Source organism: Staurois parvus, unplaced genomic scaffold (assembly GCF_062004578.1).
Source record: "Staurois parvus isolate SC_StPar_1 unplaced genomic scaffold, SC_StPar_1.0 ptg000198l, whole genome shotgun sequence".
Lineage (NCBI taxonomy): Eukaryota > Metazoa > Chordata > Amphibia > Anura > Ranidae > Staurois > Staurois parvus.
Window position 1 is genome coordinate 15,670,244 of NW_028317994.1, and position 21,158 is coordinate 15,691,401.

A 21,158-nucleotide genomic window follows, 5' to 3' on the forward strand; every position below is an offset into this window, starting at 1 on the left:
AGAGGGGAGGGGAAAGTGCCGGAGGAGAGGGAGAGATTGAAGATGTGGGTGAGGGAGCATAGGATGGAGGGGGAGGGAGGTCGTAGGAGTTGTGGGGGGTTAGGGTCGAGGGGGCAGGTGGTGAGGCGGGCATCAGAGAGGATCTTGGAGACTTCCTTGATGGTAGTAAGGTCAAAGGGGTGTTGGGGGAGCTTCAGTATGAGGAATGTGGGGTGGAAGTGAAGGTCAGAGCAGTGGTGGGGCCGTGGGAGAGGGGTGATGAGGGGGTAGCTCAGTGAGGGGGAACGGGGTTGGAGGGAGTTTGAGCAGCGACGAAGTCCCTGCGGGTTATGTCAAGGGGGAGGGGGGGTGAGGGGGTAGCTGAGTGAGAGGGGACGGGTTGAGAGGGCGTGTGAGTTGCGGCGATGTCCTTGCGAATTGTGTCAATCTTGTTTTTGAAGTGATTGGCAATCTCAAGGGCAGTGAGTGAGGTGCTGGGTGGAGGTGGGGGTGGCGAGAGTAGAGAGTTGAAGGTGGAGAAGAGTCGGCGAGGATTGGAGGAGAGGGCCTTGATGAGGGTCAGGAAGTAGGCTTGTTTGGCTGCGTGGAGGGAGGAGGTGTAGGTGTGGAAGGCAGATTTGTAGCGGGTGAAGGCTTGTTGGGATTTGGTTTTGCGCCATATAAGATATATAAGACCTGTTAGAGGGTAACAGGCTATACATCTAAAAAGTCTATTTTTTTTCAAAAATTTGCGTTTGAAAAATCGCTGCGCGAGTACTATGTAACTTAAAAAATTTCAGCACCCACTATTTTATTCACTAGGCTGTCTGCTTTAAAAAAATATATATAATGTTCGTGGGTTCAAAGTAATTTCCTAGCAAAAAATACAGATTTTTTTTTCATGGGAACAAAAAGTGTCAGAAAAGGCTTGGTCTTCAGATGGTTAGAATAGTGAATGATGTGTGGCATAAACTTCTAATGCTGGGCATAAAATGCTCCCACCCCCAAAATGACCCCTTTTTGGAAAGTAGATACCCCAAACTATTTGCTGAGAGGCGTGTTGAGTCAATAGAAGAATTTTATTTTTTTACCACAAGTTTTTGGTAAATGACAAAAAAATATTATTAAGTGACACTAAATTGTCCCTTAAATGATTTATTGATCACAGATGGCATGTGTATATGTGGAATTACTTCCCAAAATACATTCTGCTACTTCTCCCAAGTATGGGGGTACCACATGGGAGGGACGTTTTGGCAGTCTAGCCAAGTACAGGACCCCAAAATCCAATAAGCACCTTCAGGCTTTTAAAGGGCTTTATTTCCTCATTACACTTCCTGACTACCTATTACAATTTCGGAGGCCCTGAAATGCCAGGATAGCACCAAACCCCCCCCCCCAAATGACACCTTTTTGGAAAGTAAACACCCCAAGGAATTTGATAGGAAGCATGGTGAGTATTTTGCTGATCTCAAGTTTTTGGGAAATGACGAAAGAAATCAAAAACATATTTTTTTTTTCTTTTTTTATATTTCAAAACCCTATAAGAAAAAATTATATCTGTTAAATACTCACCATGCCTCTTTTTAAATTCATTGGGGTGTCTACTTTCCAAAAAGGGGTCATTTGGGGGAGTTTGGTGCTGTCCTGGCATTTCATGGCCTCCGAAACTGATAGGTAGTGAGGAAGTGAAATGCGGAAGTTACGCATCTTCATGCTTTCAAAGTGATCATTGGATTTTAGGCTTCTATATGTGGCTAGGCTACCAAAAAGTATCCCCATACTCGGTAGAAATAGCAGAATGTATTTTGGGGTGTAATTCCACATATACCCATGGCTTGTGTGATCAATATATATAATTTAAATGGCAACTTTTTTTTTTTTTTACACAAACTGTTTTTGTCATTTTCCAAAAACTTTTGGAAAAAAATTAAATCTTCTATGGACTCAATATGCCTCTCAGCAGATAGCTTAGGATGTCTATTTTCCGAAAAGGGGTCACTTGGGTGTGCTTGTACTGTCCTGGTATTTTAGTACCTCAAGAAATGTGATGGGCAGTCAGAAAGTAAAAGCTGTGTAAATTACATTATCTATACCATAGTTTGTAGACGCTATAACTTTCACACAAAGCAATCAATATACACTTATTGGGATTTTAACCAAAAACATGTAGCAGAATACATTTTGGCCTAAATTTATGACTAACTTTGAGTTTACTATACATTTTTTATAGCCAAAAGTAAAAAATATAATTTGTCTTCAAAATATTCGGTCTTTTTTTATAGCGTAAAAAATAAAAAGCGCACAGGTGATCAAATACCACCGAAAGAAAGCTCTATTTGTGTGAAGAAAAGGACCTAAATTTTGCTTGGGTACAGCATTGCATGACCGCGCAAATATCAGTTGAAATAGTGCTGCCACAAACAGCAAAAAGAGGACTGGTCATTAAGGGGGGTAAATCCTCAGGTAGGCAAGTGGTTAAAATTAATTTAGAGTTACCGAAGCTAGGTAATATAAGGACATACATTGCATAAAGTCTACACACCCCTGTTAAAATTTCAGGTTTCTGTGATGTAAAAATATGAGACAAAGATAAATCATTTCAAAACGTTTTCCACCTTGCCTTCCTGAGGATTTACTACCCTTCCTGACCAGGTCATTTTTTGCATTACGGTGCTGCGTTACTTTAACTGACAAATGTGCAGTCATGCAATGCTGCACCCAAATGAAATTTATGTCCCTTTTTCCCCACAAATAGAGCTTTCTTTTGGTGGTATTTGATCGCCTGTGTGTTTTTAAAAAATGTTTTCGCTATTAAAAAAAATATCGACAATTTTGAGAAAAAAATATTTTTTTCTATTAAACATGTCCAGTAAAAAATTAAAAAAAACAAATTTCATCATAAATATAGGCCAAAATGTATTCTGCTTCATGTCTTTTTTTTTTTTTTTTTCTTTTCAATTTTTACTAGTAATGGCGGCGATCTACAACTTACTGATCACTGTATTGGTGTCACTGGGGATGTCAGTGGCACAAAGTCAGTTTCCCCCCAGTGTCAGAATGCCAGCCGCAGTCTCGCTATCGCCACCATTACTAATAAAAAAAAATAAATTCCAGTATAAATACCGCCATTTGTAAATGCTATAACTTTCACGTAAACCAATTAATTTACATGTATTGGGATTTTTTTTTAGCAAAGACATGTAGCTGAATATATTTTGGCTTCATTTTTTTTTTTTTCTCAAAATTGTCGGTATTTTTTTTTTTTATAGCGCAAAAAATAAAAACCGCAGAGACGATCAAATACCACCAGAAGAAAGTTCTATTTGTAGGGAAAAAAGGACGTAAATTTAATTTGGGTGCAGCATTTCGTGACCGCGCAATTGTCAGTTAAAGTAACGCAGCGCCGTATCGCAAAAACTGGTCTGGTCAGGAAGGGGGGTAAATCTTCTGGGGGACAAGTGGTTAAACTGAGAAAATGCTCCATTTTAAGAAAGAAATGAGGCAATTTTGAAATTGATGGCAGCAACACATCTCAAAAAATTTGGGACAGGGCAAATAGCTGGCAGAGTACCTGGTACCTGGTACTAACAAGGAAGCTGGAAGAACACTTTGCAACTAATTAGGTTCATTGGCAATGGGTCAGTATTATGATTGGGTATAAAAAAGAGCATCTTCGAGAGTCAAAGTGTCTCAGAAGTAAAGATAGGAAGAGGTTCACCAATCTGAAAAGTTGCATCGAAAACTTGTCAAAAATTTCAGAATAATATTCCTTAACTTGAAATTGCACAGACTTTAAATATATTATCATTTAATATAATACACAGTACATAATCTCATCAAAAGATTCTGGGAATCTGGAGAAATCCCTGTGTGCAAGGGACAAGGCCAAAATGCAATACTGGATGCTTGTGATCTTCTGGGTCGCAGATGGCACTGCAATAAAAACAGGCATGATTCTGTGATGCACATCACTGCATGGGCTCAGTAATACTTCCAAAAATCATTGTCTGTGAATACAATTTGCTGTGCCGTCCAAAAATGCAAGCCAATTTAAAATGGCCTGTTGCACAGTGGGAAACTGGTATGTGGTCAGACCAATCAAAATGTGACATTCTTTTTGCCAACCATGGGTGCGGCATTCTTCAGACTAAAGAGGGGAGGGATCTTCCAGCGTCTTATCAGCACTCCGTTCAAATGCCTACATCTCTGATGGTATGAGGGTGCATTAGTACGTATGGAATGGGTTGCACATCTGGAAAGGTGCCATCAATGCCAAAAGATATATCCAGGTTTTAGAGCAGTATATGCTCCCATCCAGACAATGTCTTTCTCAGGGAAGGCCTTGCATATTTCAGGAGGACATTGCTAAACCACATACCACATCTATGACAATGGCATGGCTTCATAGCAGAAGAGTCTGGGGGCTTAACTGGTCTGCCTGCAGTCCAAACCTTTCACCAATTGAAAATATTTGGCGCATCTTGAAATGAAACATATGAGAAAGAAGACCCAGGACTGTTGGAGCAGTTAGAATCCTATATCAGGGAAGAATTGGACAACATTCCTCTCCAATCCAGTTCACAGATGTTTACAGAGTGTTGTTAGAAGAGGAGGGGATGCTACACCATGGTAAACATGGCCGTGTCCCAACTTATTTTTGAGATGTGTTGCTGCCATCAGTTTCAAAATTACCCTCATTTTTTTTACTAAAATGGTGCATTTTCTAAATTTAAACATTTGATATGTTTTCTGTTTTCTGCTGTGAAAAAAATAAGGCTTTATGAGATTTGCATATCATTGCATTTTTTTTAATGTAGATTTTACACAGCATCCCAACTTTTTGGAATTAGCGTTGTAAAATCAATTTGTTTTTAGTGCTTGGTCAGCCTTACCTCTACCAATTGTAAAGTGTTAGGGTCTTTCTGAATGGAAATGATTTGCCTAGACTCTCACAACACATTTTTTTAGCAAATCTAAATGAGACTGCTCAATCAGACTGCGTGACCAGCTTGCAAGGAAACACCACAACTCATGTTGTCTCTTCTTTGTCCCTGTATGATTTAGTCTCACTTTTTATTACTGGGGCCTGACGTTTCCTAAATTCTTGATGCACGGTGTCTGGGTACCAGTTAGATTTTCTTTACATTTTTTCTACTATGTCTACCAGCTGTGAGCCATTTACCTAAACAACCCATTTAATGTATATCCAATCAGTTAGGCCCTTGCACTACACAGCTTTTAATCCATCTTGTAAATCTAATAGCAGATATAAGGTAAATATAACTGGTGTGTGGTCAGCATAAGCTCCAGTAATGGCTATTGCACTGTCCAGTGTAACTGCTAGTTGGTGAAGCTTCATCATAAATTCATAAATTCTGGCTCCAATAACAAAATTAGAGTGACTTTTCTTGCTACAAAAGGGAACAGCAGCTATCTTTTGGGCGCAACGTACTTTTAAAATGTTAAATTAGAGTGGAGCTGTACAACTAATAAATACATTATGGAAAGGAAGCTGTTGGAATGGCCTCTGTCTTTCTAAAACAGATGTTTACAGGTCAAAGTTTGTGAAGTTAGCTGCTCAAGGAACAGGCATATACAGTACTGTAGATGCATAGCATGTCTGTTTTTGTGTGCCTTAACTAGTTAGGTGATCCTGTACCTCTGTGTTCATTCTTTAATACTTCCTTTTAGAAAAGTGGTATATATTCCAAAGGTTCTATATTGTAATAGAATTGCAAACACCCTACACGGTACAATCCAATGTAAATCTGACATATTCCAACACTTTTTCAAAATCAATGACCGATAGTCCATACACAAATTCTTTAAATAATTTTTCTTTGTTTTTTTTTCTTTCTTTTTTCTTTTCTGATCCCTTAGAAGGGCTTCCGTTTTCTTTTTCTTTAGAAGAGTGTATGTAAGAGACCCTGTCAGCAGTGTGTTGCAGAGGTCAGAATTTTATTCCATATATGCATTCCTTATACGTTTTTTTTGTTTTTAGCTCGTTTGTACAAATCTTGATGAACTCAGGGAGCTGATTAAGAAAATTGAAGGAGATCTCAAAACATTGGAAAACAACAAAAAGAAATCGGTAAGAGCATTTTTTGTAAAGTAATGTTAACATGCATGTTGCATGATACTCTATCTGGCAAAAAAAAAAACTAAAGGTATCTGGCCTTGCTTTTTATTATAATTGTGGTGAAATACTTGTGTTTCATGAACTGTAAATACTCATCCAGAGCAGTATTTTCAATCCAGAATTGTCATTGCATATTATTGTTATAACATGTAAGATAGGGGTGTCCAACCTGCAACCCACGGGCTGCATATAGCCCAAGACAGCTATAAATGTGGCCCAACACAAAATTGTTAAAAATGCATTTACACTTAGCGAACACATGCAGCCAAATAAGTATTTGACCGTGTCTCTTTACTGGACTTTTATAAGTTTTATCTTCCCAAAGAAAAATATCCCACTATTTACAATCATGCCTTATTCATGTCATCAGTTTTTTGACAGCATCGATATTTGTGAACAACAATTTTCAAGGATGAAACGCACGAAGTGCAAAGTTAGAACCAAAATATCTGATCAGCACTTTGAGAATTAATTGAGAATTGATACTGCATCCATCAATCCAGATATTGATGTGTTAGTTTGTCAAATATCGTACTAGTTTTATGTTGCCCTATTTTTACTTTTATAATTTAAAAAAAAATAACAAGAAAAATGTTTTATCACTCAGATAGGTACATTATCTATATCCTTGATCGTTAAAGCGGAACTTCACTCAAAAGGGGAAATGCTGCTTTAAGTTCTCCTCCTCCCCTCCGCTGCCACATATGGCATGTAATTTTTTGGGGGAGGAGCAGGTACTTAGTTTTGTCACGTACCCACTCCCACTTCTGCTCAGATCACCTAGGCAATCCAAGCGGACGTTTCCCCCCTCCCTCCCTGCAGTCTTCTGGGACACGTCACAGGTCCTAAAAGGCTGCAAGACCATTCACAAAGCACAGCACAGTTCACGTATGCGCAGTGGGCAGCTTCACAGTCGGCTTGCCCACAGTTAGGATGCTGAGCCGGAAACCCAAAGGCTAGTGAAGAACTAGCTGGGGTGAGGACGCTGCTGGATCCCTGGACAGGTAAGTACCCTGTAATTAAAAGTCAGTAGCTACAGGATCTGTCATTGCTGACTTTGAATTTTTTTTTTTCTAGAGTGAAGAAACGCTCTAACCACTTTTTTTGTTGATCAGCTATCCTTATTGTTAGTGTATTTTATGTGTGGCCTAAGACAATTCCACTTCTTCTAATGTGGCCCAGAAAAGTTAAAAGGTTTGACACCCCTGATGCCAGTCATGAAATATCTGTATAATGATCTTTCAGTTTAGTTTGGTCTGTTGCTTTTTGACAGCTAAGATAATTTCTGGTCTGTAGCCGCTTGTTGCTGCCTGTAGGTTTGTTCAGCTTTTTTATAGGTTGTAATGAGCTGTATGTATATTTTTCCATTTTCTTGCAATGATTTATGCTTAAATAATTTTTTTAGGGAAAATGGCACTTAAGGAGGCAAGGTGTAAAAGAGCTTCATGGCACCTTGACACGTCTGCTAAATGAACTGTTGCCATGGGAACCAAAGCTACTGAAGGCTTTTCAAAAAAATCGGTAATAACACACTTTAAACAATACTGTAAACCAGGCAAATATTATCATTTCTTACTCAAAAGTTAGTATGTAGTCTCCTGTTTAGCAGATGGCATTTTACTTTATTGTAAATGAGCAATTGCTGAAAACTGAATAGATTTCAGAAATATCTTATGAATCTATACATTGTTGCCTAGAACTGTATTCTAAATGTATTCTAAATATATCAGTTTGTATCAGCATTCAGATCTGCTATTTACTTTTTGTATCACATAGCATGAGACATCAGTCCTGGTTGCATCAGTAGCAGCATAACACAGAACAGTGGTTGTTGCTGACATTTTTTATATGTCCTCTTGCAGTGCACGTCTGAGAAAGGACTATGATGATTTCCGAAGGCTGCCAGAATCTGACAATTTTAGCAGAGAATCATCCTCTCGTGGAAATTGTGAGCCAAGCAAATCTCCAATTTCTGTACCTAAATCATCTGAACTCTGTCACAAGGAAACTGAGAAGTGTGATGGTATGATTCAAAACTGCAGCCAAACAGCAAAATATATGTGTGCATGATCTGTTTTACCTGGCAAAGTATTTATTATCCCTTCATTTAGTTTTTTTTTCTTTCAGATAGTTCTGTCATATTCTATAGGTAGGGAGTATTGCCAGTATTCAGTATTACTGCTCTGCACTTTTCCGTATCACGTTTTCCTGTCCAGCATGCTTAAAGCGGAACTAAACCCTCCTCTTCTTTACATCTACGGAAGCTGCCATCTTAGCCTTTGTTGTGCAGTTGCCATGGTGCTGCACATGTAATCAGATATGACAGCCATTTGATGACTTGAAGGTGCAGTTAAGAACAAACATAAGCACACTAGTAGCTCTAACAGTTATTATTCAAGACATGCCTTAACCGCTTCCCGACCGCCCTGTAGCAGAAATATATATATATAGATATATATACACATGTGATCTTGCATTTGCGGGTACGGGGGCGCATGCGAGAGCCACATGCACGCCCTACCCGTGCCGCCATTAGTGGCCGCAGTTGTTAATCACCGGGTCCCAGCCGGTGATTACTCACCGGCGTCCGGTGATTTACGATGATCTCTGACGGGGAGGAGAACTGTTTTGTTTACTAGCAGTTCTCCTCCCTGTCAGCTCGGGCACACTGCTTTGGATGGTTGTGCACTGCACAGGTGAGTGGATGCCCGCTAACAGGCGCTGCCATGATGGATCTAAAATGTTAGGTGCTTTTTAAATGTAAGGACTCCAACTCATTCTTGCTGGTAGTTTTACTGTTTGCCCTTCCTCCTCACAGATGCATTTCTCTTCAAACATTTCTCTTCAAACAATCATACAGTTTGTAGTGTACATAGATTGGCAAAACAATGGGCTAAAGGAATATTCCTTTACTTTGTTTTATCTCACAGTTACTGCAAAATTGTGTGAATGCATCAATGAAGTGCATGTTATCTCAGTTTGCAGAGCTTGGATTCATTGAGTGAGTTTACCAAAAGTGTAAATATTGCAGAATATACAGCCTCATGCTACATAACTAAGCTCCATTTCATGCTGAATAAACTAAATTATTATTGTATCTTAAACAAAAAACTATATTTAGATAGATTTTTACTCCAAAAGCATTTTATTAAAATAAATTTGATAAAAATAAAAAAAATCCAATTTAAATTAAAAAAATCCAATTTAAAAAAAAATAATAATTCATTTTTTATCCTCCCTAGAAAAAAGGTACATAGATGCTTTATTTAATTACAATAATTAAAGTGCCATCATCCCCATACAGAAAGAGATAATGTAGATTAACAGTGTGTGTTCAATATCACTTTAAGTCAGTGGGATTAGTTCTGTTTTAATGGACTATAAAAGAGTACCATCACATGGCATGAGATCTTTGCTGTTAGCTTTCTAAAATCTCTCTGTTTAGGTGCCCATGCTTGAAACATAGTTTGATCATAGTAGTGAAGTCAGGATAAGAATGATGCTCCTAGAATTAGACCCCACAGAATCAATCGTAGTTCTTTTTTTTTTTTTTAAAAGATGGGCTTTAGGCTTCATCCACACTGGGCATTTTAATAATGCTGGTAGCGTTAGCTGTGTAAAGTCGCATTAAAGACATGAGTTTTTCAGCTTTTTGTTAGCGTTTTTTCATTAGCATTTAGCCGAGTTTTTCCGCGTTTGCAGTTTTTATAGGTTTTTTTTTACACAAAAAAAATCGCTAAAATAAAAACACTCAAAAATGTCGGTTTTCTGCGTTTTACCTCGTTTTACTGTGTTTTTCAGTGTTGGAGCATTTTTTACAGCTAAAAAACTCTTCTAGAAATCCACTAGTTCTGGGGGTTTTATTTCCAGCCAAAAACTTAATACAGATACATCTACCAGTGAGCATAATCACCCCAGTATTGATGTGGTTGAAAAGGCTGGACATTTTTTACCTTAATGCATTCCCTGGATCAAGGTAAAAAATGTCCCAGTCCAACACAACAAACACTTTACTCCTGCGCTAGGAAAGGACTCAGTAGACCCAATAGGAATGTTCTGGAATTTTCTGGAATATGCACTGCTTGCTGCCCTCAACAGACCGGGTTGGTCCGAATACATTGGATACAAATGGAGAAACAGAAAAAGGGCGCACTGACCTAGTGCATTATCGTTTAAAATAATTTATTAAAGAAACAAAAATAGGTATCATACTACATTCCTCATACTGAAGCCCCCCCAACACTCCTCACCTTTGGCCTTACTACCATCGAGGAAGTCTCCAAGATCCTCTCTGATGCCCACCTCACCACCTGCCCCCTCGACCCTATCACCTCACAACTCCTACGACCCCCCTCCCCCTTCTTCCTACGCTCCCTCACCCACATCTTCAATCTCTCCCTCTCCTCCGGCACTTTCCCCTCCCCTCTGAAACATGCACCCATCACCCCCATACTTAAAAAGTCCTCCCTGGACCCCAATGACCCAAACAACCTCAGACCCATCTCCCTGCTCCCATTTACATCTAAACTCCTCGAGCGCCTAGTCTACACCCGCCTAAGCTCTCACCTCAACGACAACAACCTCCTCGATCCCCTACAGTCTGTCTTCCGTCCCCTACACTCCACCGAAACTGCCTTACTCAAACGCTCCAACGACCTGCTAACCGCCAAAGCTAATGGCCACTATTCAGTGCTCCTACTCCTTGACCTCTCTGCGGCCTTTGACACAGTCGACCACCCCCTCCTCCTCAAAAAACTACACTCCCTCGGCCTCAGAGATTCTGCTCTCTCCTGGCTCTCATCCTACCTGTCACAACGCTCTTTCAGCGTTACCTATAATGCTACCACCTCCCCCTCACTCACCCTCTCTGTTGGGGTCCCTCAAAGACTCTGTCCTCGGGCCCCTTCTCTTCTCCATCTACACCTCCTCCCTTGGCCAACTCATACACTCTCACGGCTTCAACTACCACCTCTATGCCGACGACACACAAATCTATCTCTCAACCCACCACCTCATCCCCTCGGTCTCCGTCCGAATCACACACCTACTGAGCGACATATCAGACTGGATGTCGCTCCACTTCCTTAAACTGAACCTCTCCAAAACCGAGTTTCTTGTCTTCCCCCCAGCCCGGACACCACCCCCCATTGACTTCTCCGTCACATCCAACAACACCACCATCAAACCCGCCCCGCAGGCCATAGTACTTGGTGTCATTCTGGACTCCAACCTATCCTTCCAGCCCCAAGTCCAATCTTTAACAAACTTGTGCAGACTCCACCTTCGCAACATCGCCAAAATACGCACGTTCCTAACCCCAGAAACCACTAAACAGCTCATCCACTCCCTCATCATATCACGACTCGACTACTGCAACTCTCTCCTCACTGGCCTGCCTCGCCGCTGGCTATCCCCGCTTTAGTCGATCCTGAATACGGCTGCCAGACTCATTCACCTTTCCAACCGCTCCATCTCCGCCACCCCCCTCTGCCAATCCCTCCACTGGCTTCCGATTGCGCAACGGATCAAATTCAAAATCCTAACACTGACGTACAAAGCTGTCCACCATACTGCCCCGTACTACATCACTGACCTAATATCCAAGTACCACCCAGCACGCACACTCCGCTCCTCACAAGACCTCCTTCTCTCTAGTTACCTGGTCTCCTCCTCCCATGCCCGCCTCCAGGACTTCTCCAGGGTGTCACCCATCCTCTGGAACTCCCTGCCCCAACCCATCAGATTATCACCTACTCTCCTCTCCTTTAGGCGCACCCTGAAAACCCATCTCTTCAGGGAAGCCTACCCCACCCCCTGCTAACCTGCCGACCTCCTCCACTCTTCCTACCACTCCATCCCCCACAGCTATCTCCCCCTGTACCACTATCCCCTCCCTCCTAGATTGTAAGCTCGAAAGAGCAGGGCCCTCGATCCCCTCATGTTTTGCATTGTATTGGCATTGTTCTGTCACATGTTCTGTCCCCCTTTGTAATGTACAGCGCTGAGCGAACCATTGGCGCTTTATAAATACTGTATAATAATAATAATAACACAGGCATGTCAAACTGAACAAGAAGTATGATCCAAACAACATCTGAGTCCATACGATGGAACCCTGGATGACCAACTGGCTAACGCATTTTGAGGACACAACCTCCTCCTCAGAGCCAACGGGAAGAGTTTGTGTCCTCGAAACGCGTTAGCCAGTTGGTCATCCAGGGTTCCATCGTATGGACTCAGATGTTGTTTGGATCATACTTCCTGTTCAGTTTGACATGCCTGTGTTATTATGTCCATTGTGAGTATGATACCTATTTTTGTTTCTTTAAAAAATTATTTTAAACGATAATGCACTAGGTTGGTGTGCCCTTTTTCTGTTTCTCCAAAAAATGTCCCAGTATCTGTATCGCACCCTCACCCCCCTTATACATATTTGAGCCCAATCTTGATCCAGTGCTGTGCCTTTCTGCAGCTGCTCTCTCTGCTCACAGACAATCAAATTCTGTGAGTGGGGGATGGGGCAGAGCCACACTGTCGAGCCCGCAGGTGGGACCCCATAGTTAGCGGCTTCCTATGGATATGCACCGAGAAGAGCAGGAACAGAGAATGCTGGTGGGGCGCCCGAGAAAAGGAGGTTCAGGGTTGCTTTGTGCAATACCATTGCATAGAGCAGTTAGGCATAACATATTTATTTTTCTTTTTTTTTTTTTTTATTTTGGAACTTCACTTTAATCTCATATTGCAAAGCATTATAAAGAACTGCCTGCATTGCCTCACACAGCCAATCAGATTCAAACATACAGTGGAAAGTGATAGTTGAATAGTGAAAGTTTGCATCTGTCAGATATGGGTTAAATACTTATTAGTGAAAATACTCACCAGACCCGCCGATCCCCCAGAAAACCTGTCTATTGGGCATGTGTTGAGCTTGGTGATGTCAGGAACAGTCCATTTACAAAACCACTGCTTTGGGGGCGAAGGAGGGGGTTTGGGGGGAATGAGCCAAAGGGACCGGTCTTGTGTGGGGAGGATTGGCAATTCAGGTAAGTATATCTCTGCTGTCCTTTCCCCTAGAGAAAAACAAGCTGTAAACCCATGCAGTGGGGCAAAAAAGAATTTGCCCAGAATTCTGTGCTGTGTAAGCTGTGTTTGTATTTGCACAGTGTCTCCCTAGGAACAGTGAATACTGTGGGTTGCTTAATATGTAAAATAAATAGTTTACAAGCGTGAAATTTTCCCTGACTCACCTTACAATATCTAACTTGTCAGTTTTCAGGAATTGGATTTATGTATGGGAAAGGAATTTTGGTTGATATGTAGTGCATAATGAAACCAATTTAAAGCTAGAATATATGTTTGAACAGCATTATAATATAATATTGTTTTATTGTCTGTGTTATAGATAAACCAGAACACTCTGACACAGACATCTGTGGAAAAGGAAAAATGCCTAAGAAAGAATATATCTCAAAATATTTGTCAAGATCCCAAACAAGGAGTAGTAAGCGTCAGTGTAGGTTAGTAGATGTTGAAGATAAAGATATGTCAGCACAAAAGAAAATCAAACTAAACACCCCTGAGATCTCTTCTACATCCACAGAAGGAGAAACATCTGCAAACAACTGTGTTGAAAATGATATTCAGAAAATGGAAGCGGGAGTCCTGGAAATAAGCAGAGAAGCTCTTGGTACTTCACCATTTAGTGTTTATAAAGGGCCAAAATTGACTGAAGCTTTGCTGGCAAAAAATATTGGAAACAAATTGAATCAGCCAACCCACACTATTAGCAATACTGTGCCTTGTTCTGAAAGTATACCATCTTCACCTACAGCCCCACACCCTGTGAAATCTCCCTTGTCTTGCCAGACTCCTTTAAAAGCTCCCTTGCAGATGATTTATAAGCTCCCAGATGGACAGTGTGTCCCAGTTGATCTTCAGAATTCTTCTGTGAAGATTCAGATGCAGCCTGTGGTGGATGCTAAAACTGGAGATAAGCTCATGCAGCAAGTCTTGGTTCTACCTAAAAATCTTTTTATACAGCAAAAAGATGACAGAACACCCCAAATAAACCATCCCACTCAATGTGATGTAGCTCAGCAGCATTGTGCATTTAATGTGCCATTGTCCAGTTCCACCACAGGCCACACTGATTCTAGGGCATCTCCATTGACTGTAAGCAAAAGTGTTTTAAGTTCCACTAGATGTGCTACGCTTCCTGTTTCACAGTCACAAATATCCACATTTGCAAGCAGCACATCAATGTCGACATGTGAAACAAATAAAAACAGAGCTCCAGATTTTCTAGCAACGATGGTATCATCCAATTACAGCCAGTCTTTACATATTAAGCCTGACTTTGGACGTGTCACATCAAGCACAGGCAGTCCTGCTGTGCAAATGGCAAATTCATCTCCAGCACCACAAAGGGATATATCTGAAGCAAAGCAAGAGTTGAGAACTGTATGCATTAGAGATTCTCAGTCAATTCTTGTTAGGACACGGGGTGGTAACACTGGTGTTGTAAAAGTACAATCAAGCCAAGATCAGGGTACTTCTGTTTTATCTCCTAGTCCTATATTCACCTTTACACCACAGCTGCAGCCATTCTTGGTGTCGAGAACTAAACCCTCAACAACTTCTACTTCTGCTTTTACTCCTGTAACTACATCGCAAACTGACTTCTCATCAGCTTCTGCTGGTTTAAACCAAGTGACAGAATCAAACACTAACTGGGCACAAGTGCAACATCCTGCTCCTAGGGTAACTATTCAGACCGTTGTTAACCCTATGCAATCTAACTTTCTTCCAATTATTTCACAAGCAAGCACTGGTCTTTCTACAAATTCTGTTATTAATACAGCAGCAGGGACTGTAACTCCTATTTCATGCTGTAGTACCGGGAAGGACTGTAGTGTCATTAGAAAAGCTGGAACAGATTTAAAGCAAGCTGAAACCCAGTCAGCCAGTGTTTCTGTGGTACAGCCTGACAGTACTACTCCATCAAAGAGTGATTTTGTGAGTGGATCTTCCATACATCAAGTCATGTTACTTACGGCACCTTCAATACATCCACCTGGTACTTCACAAAATATGAGCATTGTTGCTTCGCCAACATTGGCACAGGTACCATCAAAGAAATTTGTTTTTATTAATACCCAACTTCCAGCCAGTTCATCAAGTGCAAATATGACACCACCCGCCTCAAAGCAAACTACTAATACTAATATTGGTAAAATGTATGTCAGGCCTCCTGAACAACAGCAGGTTTTCCTAATTCCTTCCACCATGGGGTCACCACTAAAAATGAGCTCCCCACCTATTGTTTCTCAAGTTAAAGATGTAAAGATTGGTCTAACCATAGGGCAGACTATTGTTAATAATACTGCTGGTATGAAAAATATTCTGCCAATTAACATTTTGCAGAATCCATTGGGAAAAGGAGATATAGGCACTCGGAAAGACTCGGCAGTGTTAACAGTGCCTACTCTTCCAAAAGTACACAGTGAACAAGTAACAAGTTCAAATATTACTTGTGACTATAATGTAGCTTCTACAAAGGGTTCAGCGGCATGTGCTGCAGTAACACCTTCCAATATAGTCCAGTATAGTGCTACTGAAGGAAAAGGGAATGACTTCTTAAAGACATTATCATCTGTGTCTAGCAGATTGCCTACATCAAGTTTAGGGAGTACTGTTGCCATTTCAACTGTTAAAACTGGGCATCTTTCATCATCTGTTCTGCTGACAACAAATCCAATGACAGAGCATGCAAAGCATGCATCATCATCATTGCAGCGGCCAGTATCATCAACTTTGTCTGGGATAACTTCAGGCTTAGGATCAACTCCTATTGCATCTACATATCAGCCAACATTAAGAGAGCAAAGTGAAAATAACAATTCAAAATCTCAAAATATTCATAAAGTAGTGTCAACAAATGTGACCAGTCCTCCAGCCACAATGTCATCCTCTTTGCTATCCACACTGTGTAAAACTGGGCCTTGGCATACTTCTTCACAGACCTTGCCCTTATTGCCTGCATCTACTCTAAATCAAGCTAGGCCACAGATGAATGAATCTTCAGCTCATCATAAACTGGTTATTAACACTAGCACACCACTTGCTCCTGGAACCCAGATCACAATTAATGGTACACGATTTATTGTACCTCCACAAGGTCTAGGAGCTGGCAGTCACGTACTACTCCTGTCAACTAATGCTAAGCAAGGACCTCCTTCAATTGGTAGTACACAAGCGAGTCATGGTTCTCCTCCTTTTATTAGTACTACAGCACAACAACCTGCATTAAAACAAAATATATCACCACCACGGTACCCGGTACAAACCTTTACATGCACTGCTGCACCTGATTTGTCCAAGTCTCTACATAATATACAGCCCACATCTCAGATTGTAAATATAACATCTAGTGATTTCTCTTCATGCTCTCTGTCTTCAGTGAACAAATCCCTGTCAACAACTGCACTTCAACCGCTTCTTGATCCTTGTATACAAAGAGGAAGCTATCCACAGCAAACAAACATGGCACCATTATCCAAAGGTACACCAGTCACGGAGGCAATCATGTTGAACATTGCAAAACCTCCTAGCAATCTCCTGCCTGTATCTGCCATGTCAGAGAGCAAGAGGGAAGATACTGATAGCTTTAAGCATCAGCCCTTAACAACGGATAAGCCGCGCACTGTAGCAACTTAAATATGGGGAAAACAGTAAGCAATGTAGCACTTACTTTACTGAACTGACATGTATTGTTGGTTGTTTCCTATGCTATTCATGAAGAGTTTCAATGGTTAACCTAAAGTTTTTGTTTTCAATTTCAATTTCTTTTCCGTGAACAAAAAGGTTAATTTTCAACAGCCAGTACCATTTTATAGTTTGACATTGATAGTCTAGCTATTTGCACAATACTTCTTGGAGTTTGTCTAGAACAGTATTTGTCTTTTTACATTTGTAAAGAAAAACAATTTTTTTCATGAATATTTATGCGTTCTGAACATTTTAGGCGAAATATAAACTTGTATATATTCTTTACCTTTTAACATTCTTAACTAAACCATATGTATAAAGAGCATTGTCTTATTTATGTTTTGTTTACATAATGTATAGTTTTTTAAGTATTTTGCAGATCAGTGTACTGTTTAGCATTAATGCAGACTCATCTGCATGTAGTAAATAAACAAGAGTCACTGTATTTTTATTTGTATGTTCTTGTCAATAACAAAAGCATTAGTCATATCCCTATATCCTAATTTAAGCTCAATTCATACCAATTCATACAAAAAATGAAAAAATACAATGATGATAAGATAATAGCTTTTTAGTAAGAAGTGGAGAGATTTTGTTCCCCGCATTTTTATTCCTTGTGGGTACTACTCTTTCTATACTTGTTTTTTGTTTCTTTTTGTGGAATCAGTTCACATTATAAAAATCAAGGAGTAAAAAAAGAAGAGGCCTAATCAAATGCCAGAGTATATACCTCTCACAATTTGTCTTTGCCCAAACCTCCAACCTCAATAAACCCACCTGCAAGTTCTTGGTTTGTGAGAAGAAAGTACTCCACTAGAGGGAACATACAGAAGTATGGGGACATCATGCAAACCCTTTGCAGATTTTTATGGAATGGGTGGGTGTTATGGTAAGCCACCATTGCACCCCTATTTCAGGGGTTTACATAAATATCTGAAAAGTGTGGCGTGTATTTGTATTCAGCCCCCCTGAGTAAATACTTTGTAGAACCACCTTTCGCTGCAATTACAGCTGCAGATCTTTTTGGGTATGTCTCTACCAGCTTTGCACATCTAGAAAGTGAAATTATTGCCCATTCTTCTGAAAAGCTCTGTCAGATTGGACGGAGAACATCTGTGAATAGCAATTTTCAAGTCTTGCCATAGATTCTCAATTGGATTTAGGTCTGGACTTTGATTGGGCCATTCTAACACATGAATATACTTTGATCTAAGCCAGGAGTGGGAAGCTATGGCCCTCCAGCTGTTGGTGAACTACAAGTCCCATCATGCCTCTGTCTTTGGGAGTCATGCTTGTAAATGTCAGTTTTGCAATGCCTCATGGGACTTGTAGTTCTACAACAGCTGGAGGGCCACAGTTGGCTTTCTTCTTGCTACTCTTCCATAAAGGCCAGATTTGTGGAGTGCAGGACTAATAGTTGTCCTGTGGACAGATTCTCCCACCTATTCAGGGGTTTACATGGACAGGGCTAACATGCTGAGTAATAACATGATACATCATTGAATATGGCACACGCATACTCTTTTCCTGCCTGTGTTTCCTTCAGTGTGAAGTAGCTTCTCACCATTTGTGTCTATCTGCAAAAGACAAACTGTTTCACTTCAGTTGGTCATTGCTGCTACCTACAGTGACCTAGTTGCCTCTGACTGTTAACCTCTTCTCTTTAACCACTTGCCCTCTAGAGGATTTACCCCCCCATTCTGGCCAGGCCATTGTTTGCATTACGACACTGCGTTACTTTGACAATTGCGCGGTTGTGCAACGCTGCACCCAAATTAAATTTACTTATTTTTTTCCACACAAATTGAGCTTTCTTTCCTTGGCATTTGATCGCCTGTGTTTTTTTATTTTTTCTGCTATAAAAAAAAAAAAGCCAACAATTTTGAGAAAAAAAACAATATTTTTGACTTTTTGCTATTAAACATGTCCAGTAAAAAAAAATTAAAAATCTTTGTCATAAATTTAGGTCAAAATATATTCTTCTACATGTCTTTGCTAAAAAAAAATACCAATACGTGTAAATTAATTGGTTTATGTGAAAGTTATAGCATTTTCAAATGGCGGTATATATACTGGGATATTTTTTATTTCTTACTAGCAATGGCAGCGATCAGCGACTTATAGCGGGACTGCCGCAGATATTGTGACACTGGGGGAGGACTGACTTGGTGTCACTGACATCCCCAGTGACACCAATACAGTGATCAGTGCTAATAACATGCGCAAACACTGTACTAGTGGCACAGGGCAGGAAGGGGTTAACATGAGGGGAGATCAAAGGGTTAACTGTGTGCTGTTTTGCATACTGGGCTGTGTTTGTGCTTCACTGTAAGCACACTACTTTGTTCAGCCATGCAAAGCTGTGCAGGAGCTGACAGGAGAGAACTGTTTTGTTTACAAACAGTTCTCCCCCCCCCCATAGGAGATGCTCGGCAACCACCGGGCGCCGACAAGTAATTACTGGCCGGGACCCAGTGGTTGACAGCCGAGGCAGCGAAGGGCAGCGCGGGTAGGCTCACGCATGCCCCCTACCCGGAAATGCAAAATCACGTGTGGATATATTTGTGTGTGATTTTGCGCACCCGTGCCGCCCTGTAGCAGTACTTATGCTATAGGGTGGACGGGAAGCGGTTAAGCAGTTGGTTGTAAATAAACTAAGGGTTTACCTGGTGTATTCTCTTACAATGCCTTGAAAAAGTATTCATACCCCTTAAAATGTCCACATTTTGTCATGTTACAACCAAAAATGTAAATGGATTTTATTGGATTTTATGTGATAGACCAACACAAAGTGGCACATAATTGTGATGTGGAAGGAAAATGATAAATGGTTTTCAAAATTTTTACAAATAAATATCTGAAAAGTGTGGCGTGTATTTGTATGCAGCCCCCCTGAGTAAATACTTTGTAGAACCACCTTTCGCTGCAATTACAGCTGCAAATCTTTTTGGGTATGTCTCTACCAGCTTTGCACATCTAGAAAGTGAAATTATTGCCCATTCTTCTGAAAAGCTCTGTCAGATTGGACGGAGAACATCTGTGAATAGCAATTTTTAAGTCTTGCCATAGATTCTCAATTGGATTTAGGTCTGGACTTTGATTGGGCCATTCTAACACATGAATATACTTTGATCTAAGCCAGGAGTGGGAAGCTATGGCCCTCCAGCTGTTGGTGAACTACAAGTCCCATCATGCCTCTGTCTTTGGGAGTCATGCTTGTAAATGTCAGTTTTGCAATGCCTCATGGGACTTGTAGTTCTACAACAGCTGGAGGGCCACAGTTGCCCACCCCTGATCTAAGCCATTCCATTGTAGCTCTGGCTGTATGTTTAGGGCCATTGTCCTGCTGGAAGGTGAACCTCCGACCCAGTCTCAAGTCTTTTGCAGACTCTAACAGGTTTTCTTCTCAGATATCCCTCTATTTGGCTCCATCCATCTTTCCATCAACTCTGACCAGCTTCCCCATCCCTGCTGAAGAAAAGCATCCCCACAACATGAAGCTGCTTCCACCATGTTTCAGAGTGGGGATGATGTGTTCAAGGTGATGTGCAGTTAGTTTTCCACTACACATAGTGTTTTCCTTTTAGGCCTAAAAGTGAAAATTTTGGTCTCATCTGACCAGAGCACCTTCACGTCTGGTGTGTCCCCCACATAGGTTCTCGCAAACTGCAAATGGGACTTCTTATGGCTTTCTTTGAACAATGGCTTTCTTCTTGCTACTCTTCCATAAAGGCCAGATTTGTGGAGTGCAGGACTAATAGTTGTCCTGTGGACAGATTCTCCCACCTGAGCTGTGGATCACTGAAGATCCTCCAGAGTTACCATGGGCCTCTTGGCTGCTTCTCTGATTAATGCTCTCCTTGCCTGGTCTGTCAGTTTAGGTGGACAGCCATGTCTTGGTAGGTTTGCAGTTGTTCCATACTTTTTCCATTTTCGGATGATGGATTGAACAGTGCTCTGTGAGATGTTCAAAGCTTGGGATTTCTTTTATAACCTAATCCTGCTTTAAACATCTCCACAGCTTTATTCCTGACCTGTCTGGTATGTTCCTTGGCCTTCATGATGCTGTTTGTTCACTAAGGCTGGCCATACATTATACAATTATCTGCAGATTTTCTGCCCAATTTCCTTTAGATTTACCTTCAACTATGTAGTGCAAGGGCCTGCCTAATTGGATACAACTGAAAGTGTTGTTTAGGTTTGTCCTCCTATTATATAGTTTTTGGTAAATCTAAACCAAAAATCTGCAGATAATTGTATAATGTATGGC

At 40.8% G+C, this 21,158-nt stretch overlaps 1 protein-coding gene across 1 annotated transcript in view; it reads left to right on the forward strand.

The window, feature by feature from the left end:
* The window catches only part of BRD10 (bromodomain containing 10), a 54,739-nt gene extending 37,406 nt beyond the window's left edge, over window positions 1-17,333 (forward strand). The window contains exons 5-8 of the mRNA XM_089678135.1: window positions 5,984-6,073; window positions 7,527-7,642; window positions 7,984-8,144; window positions 13,524-17,333. Coding sequence (XP_089534261.1) covers window positions 5,984-6,073; window positions 7,527-7,642; window positions 7,984-8,144; window positions 13,524-16,837 — 3,681 coding nt within the window. The 3' untranslated portion in view covers window positions 16,838-17,333. The remainder of the gene's footprint in view (window positions 1-5,983; window positions 6,074-7,526; window positions 7,643-7,983; window positions 8,145-13,523) is intronic.
* Window positions 17,334-21,158: the final 3,825 nt, after the last annotated feature.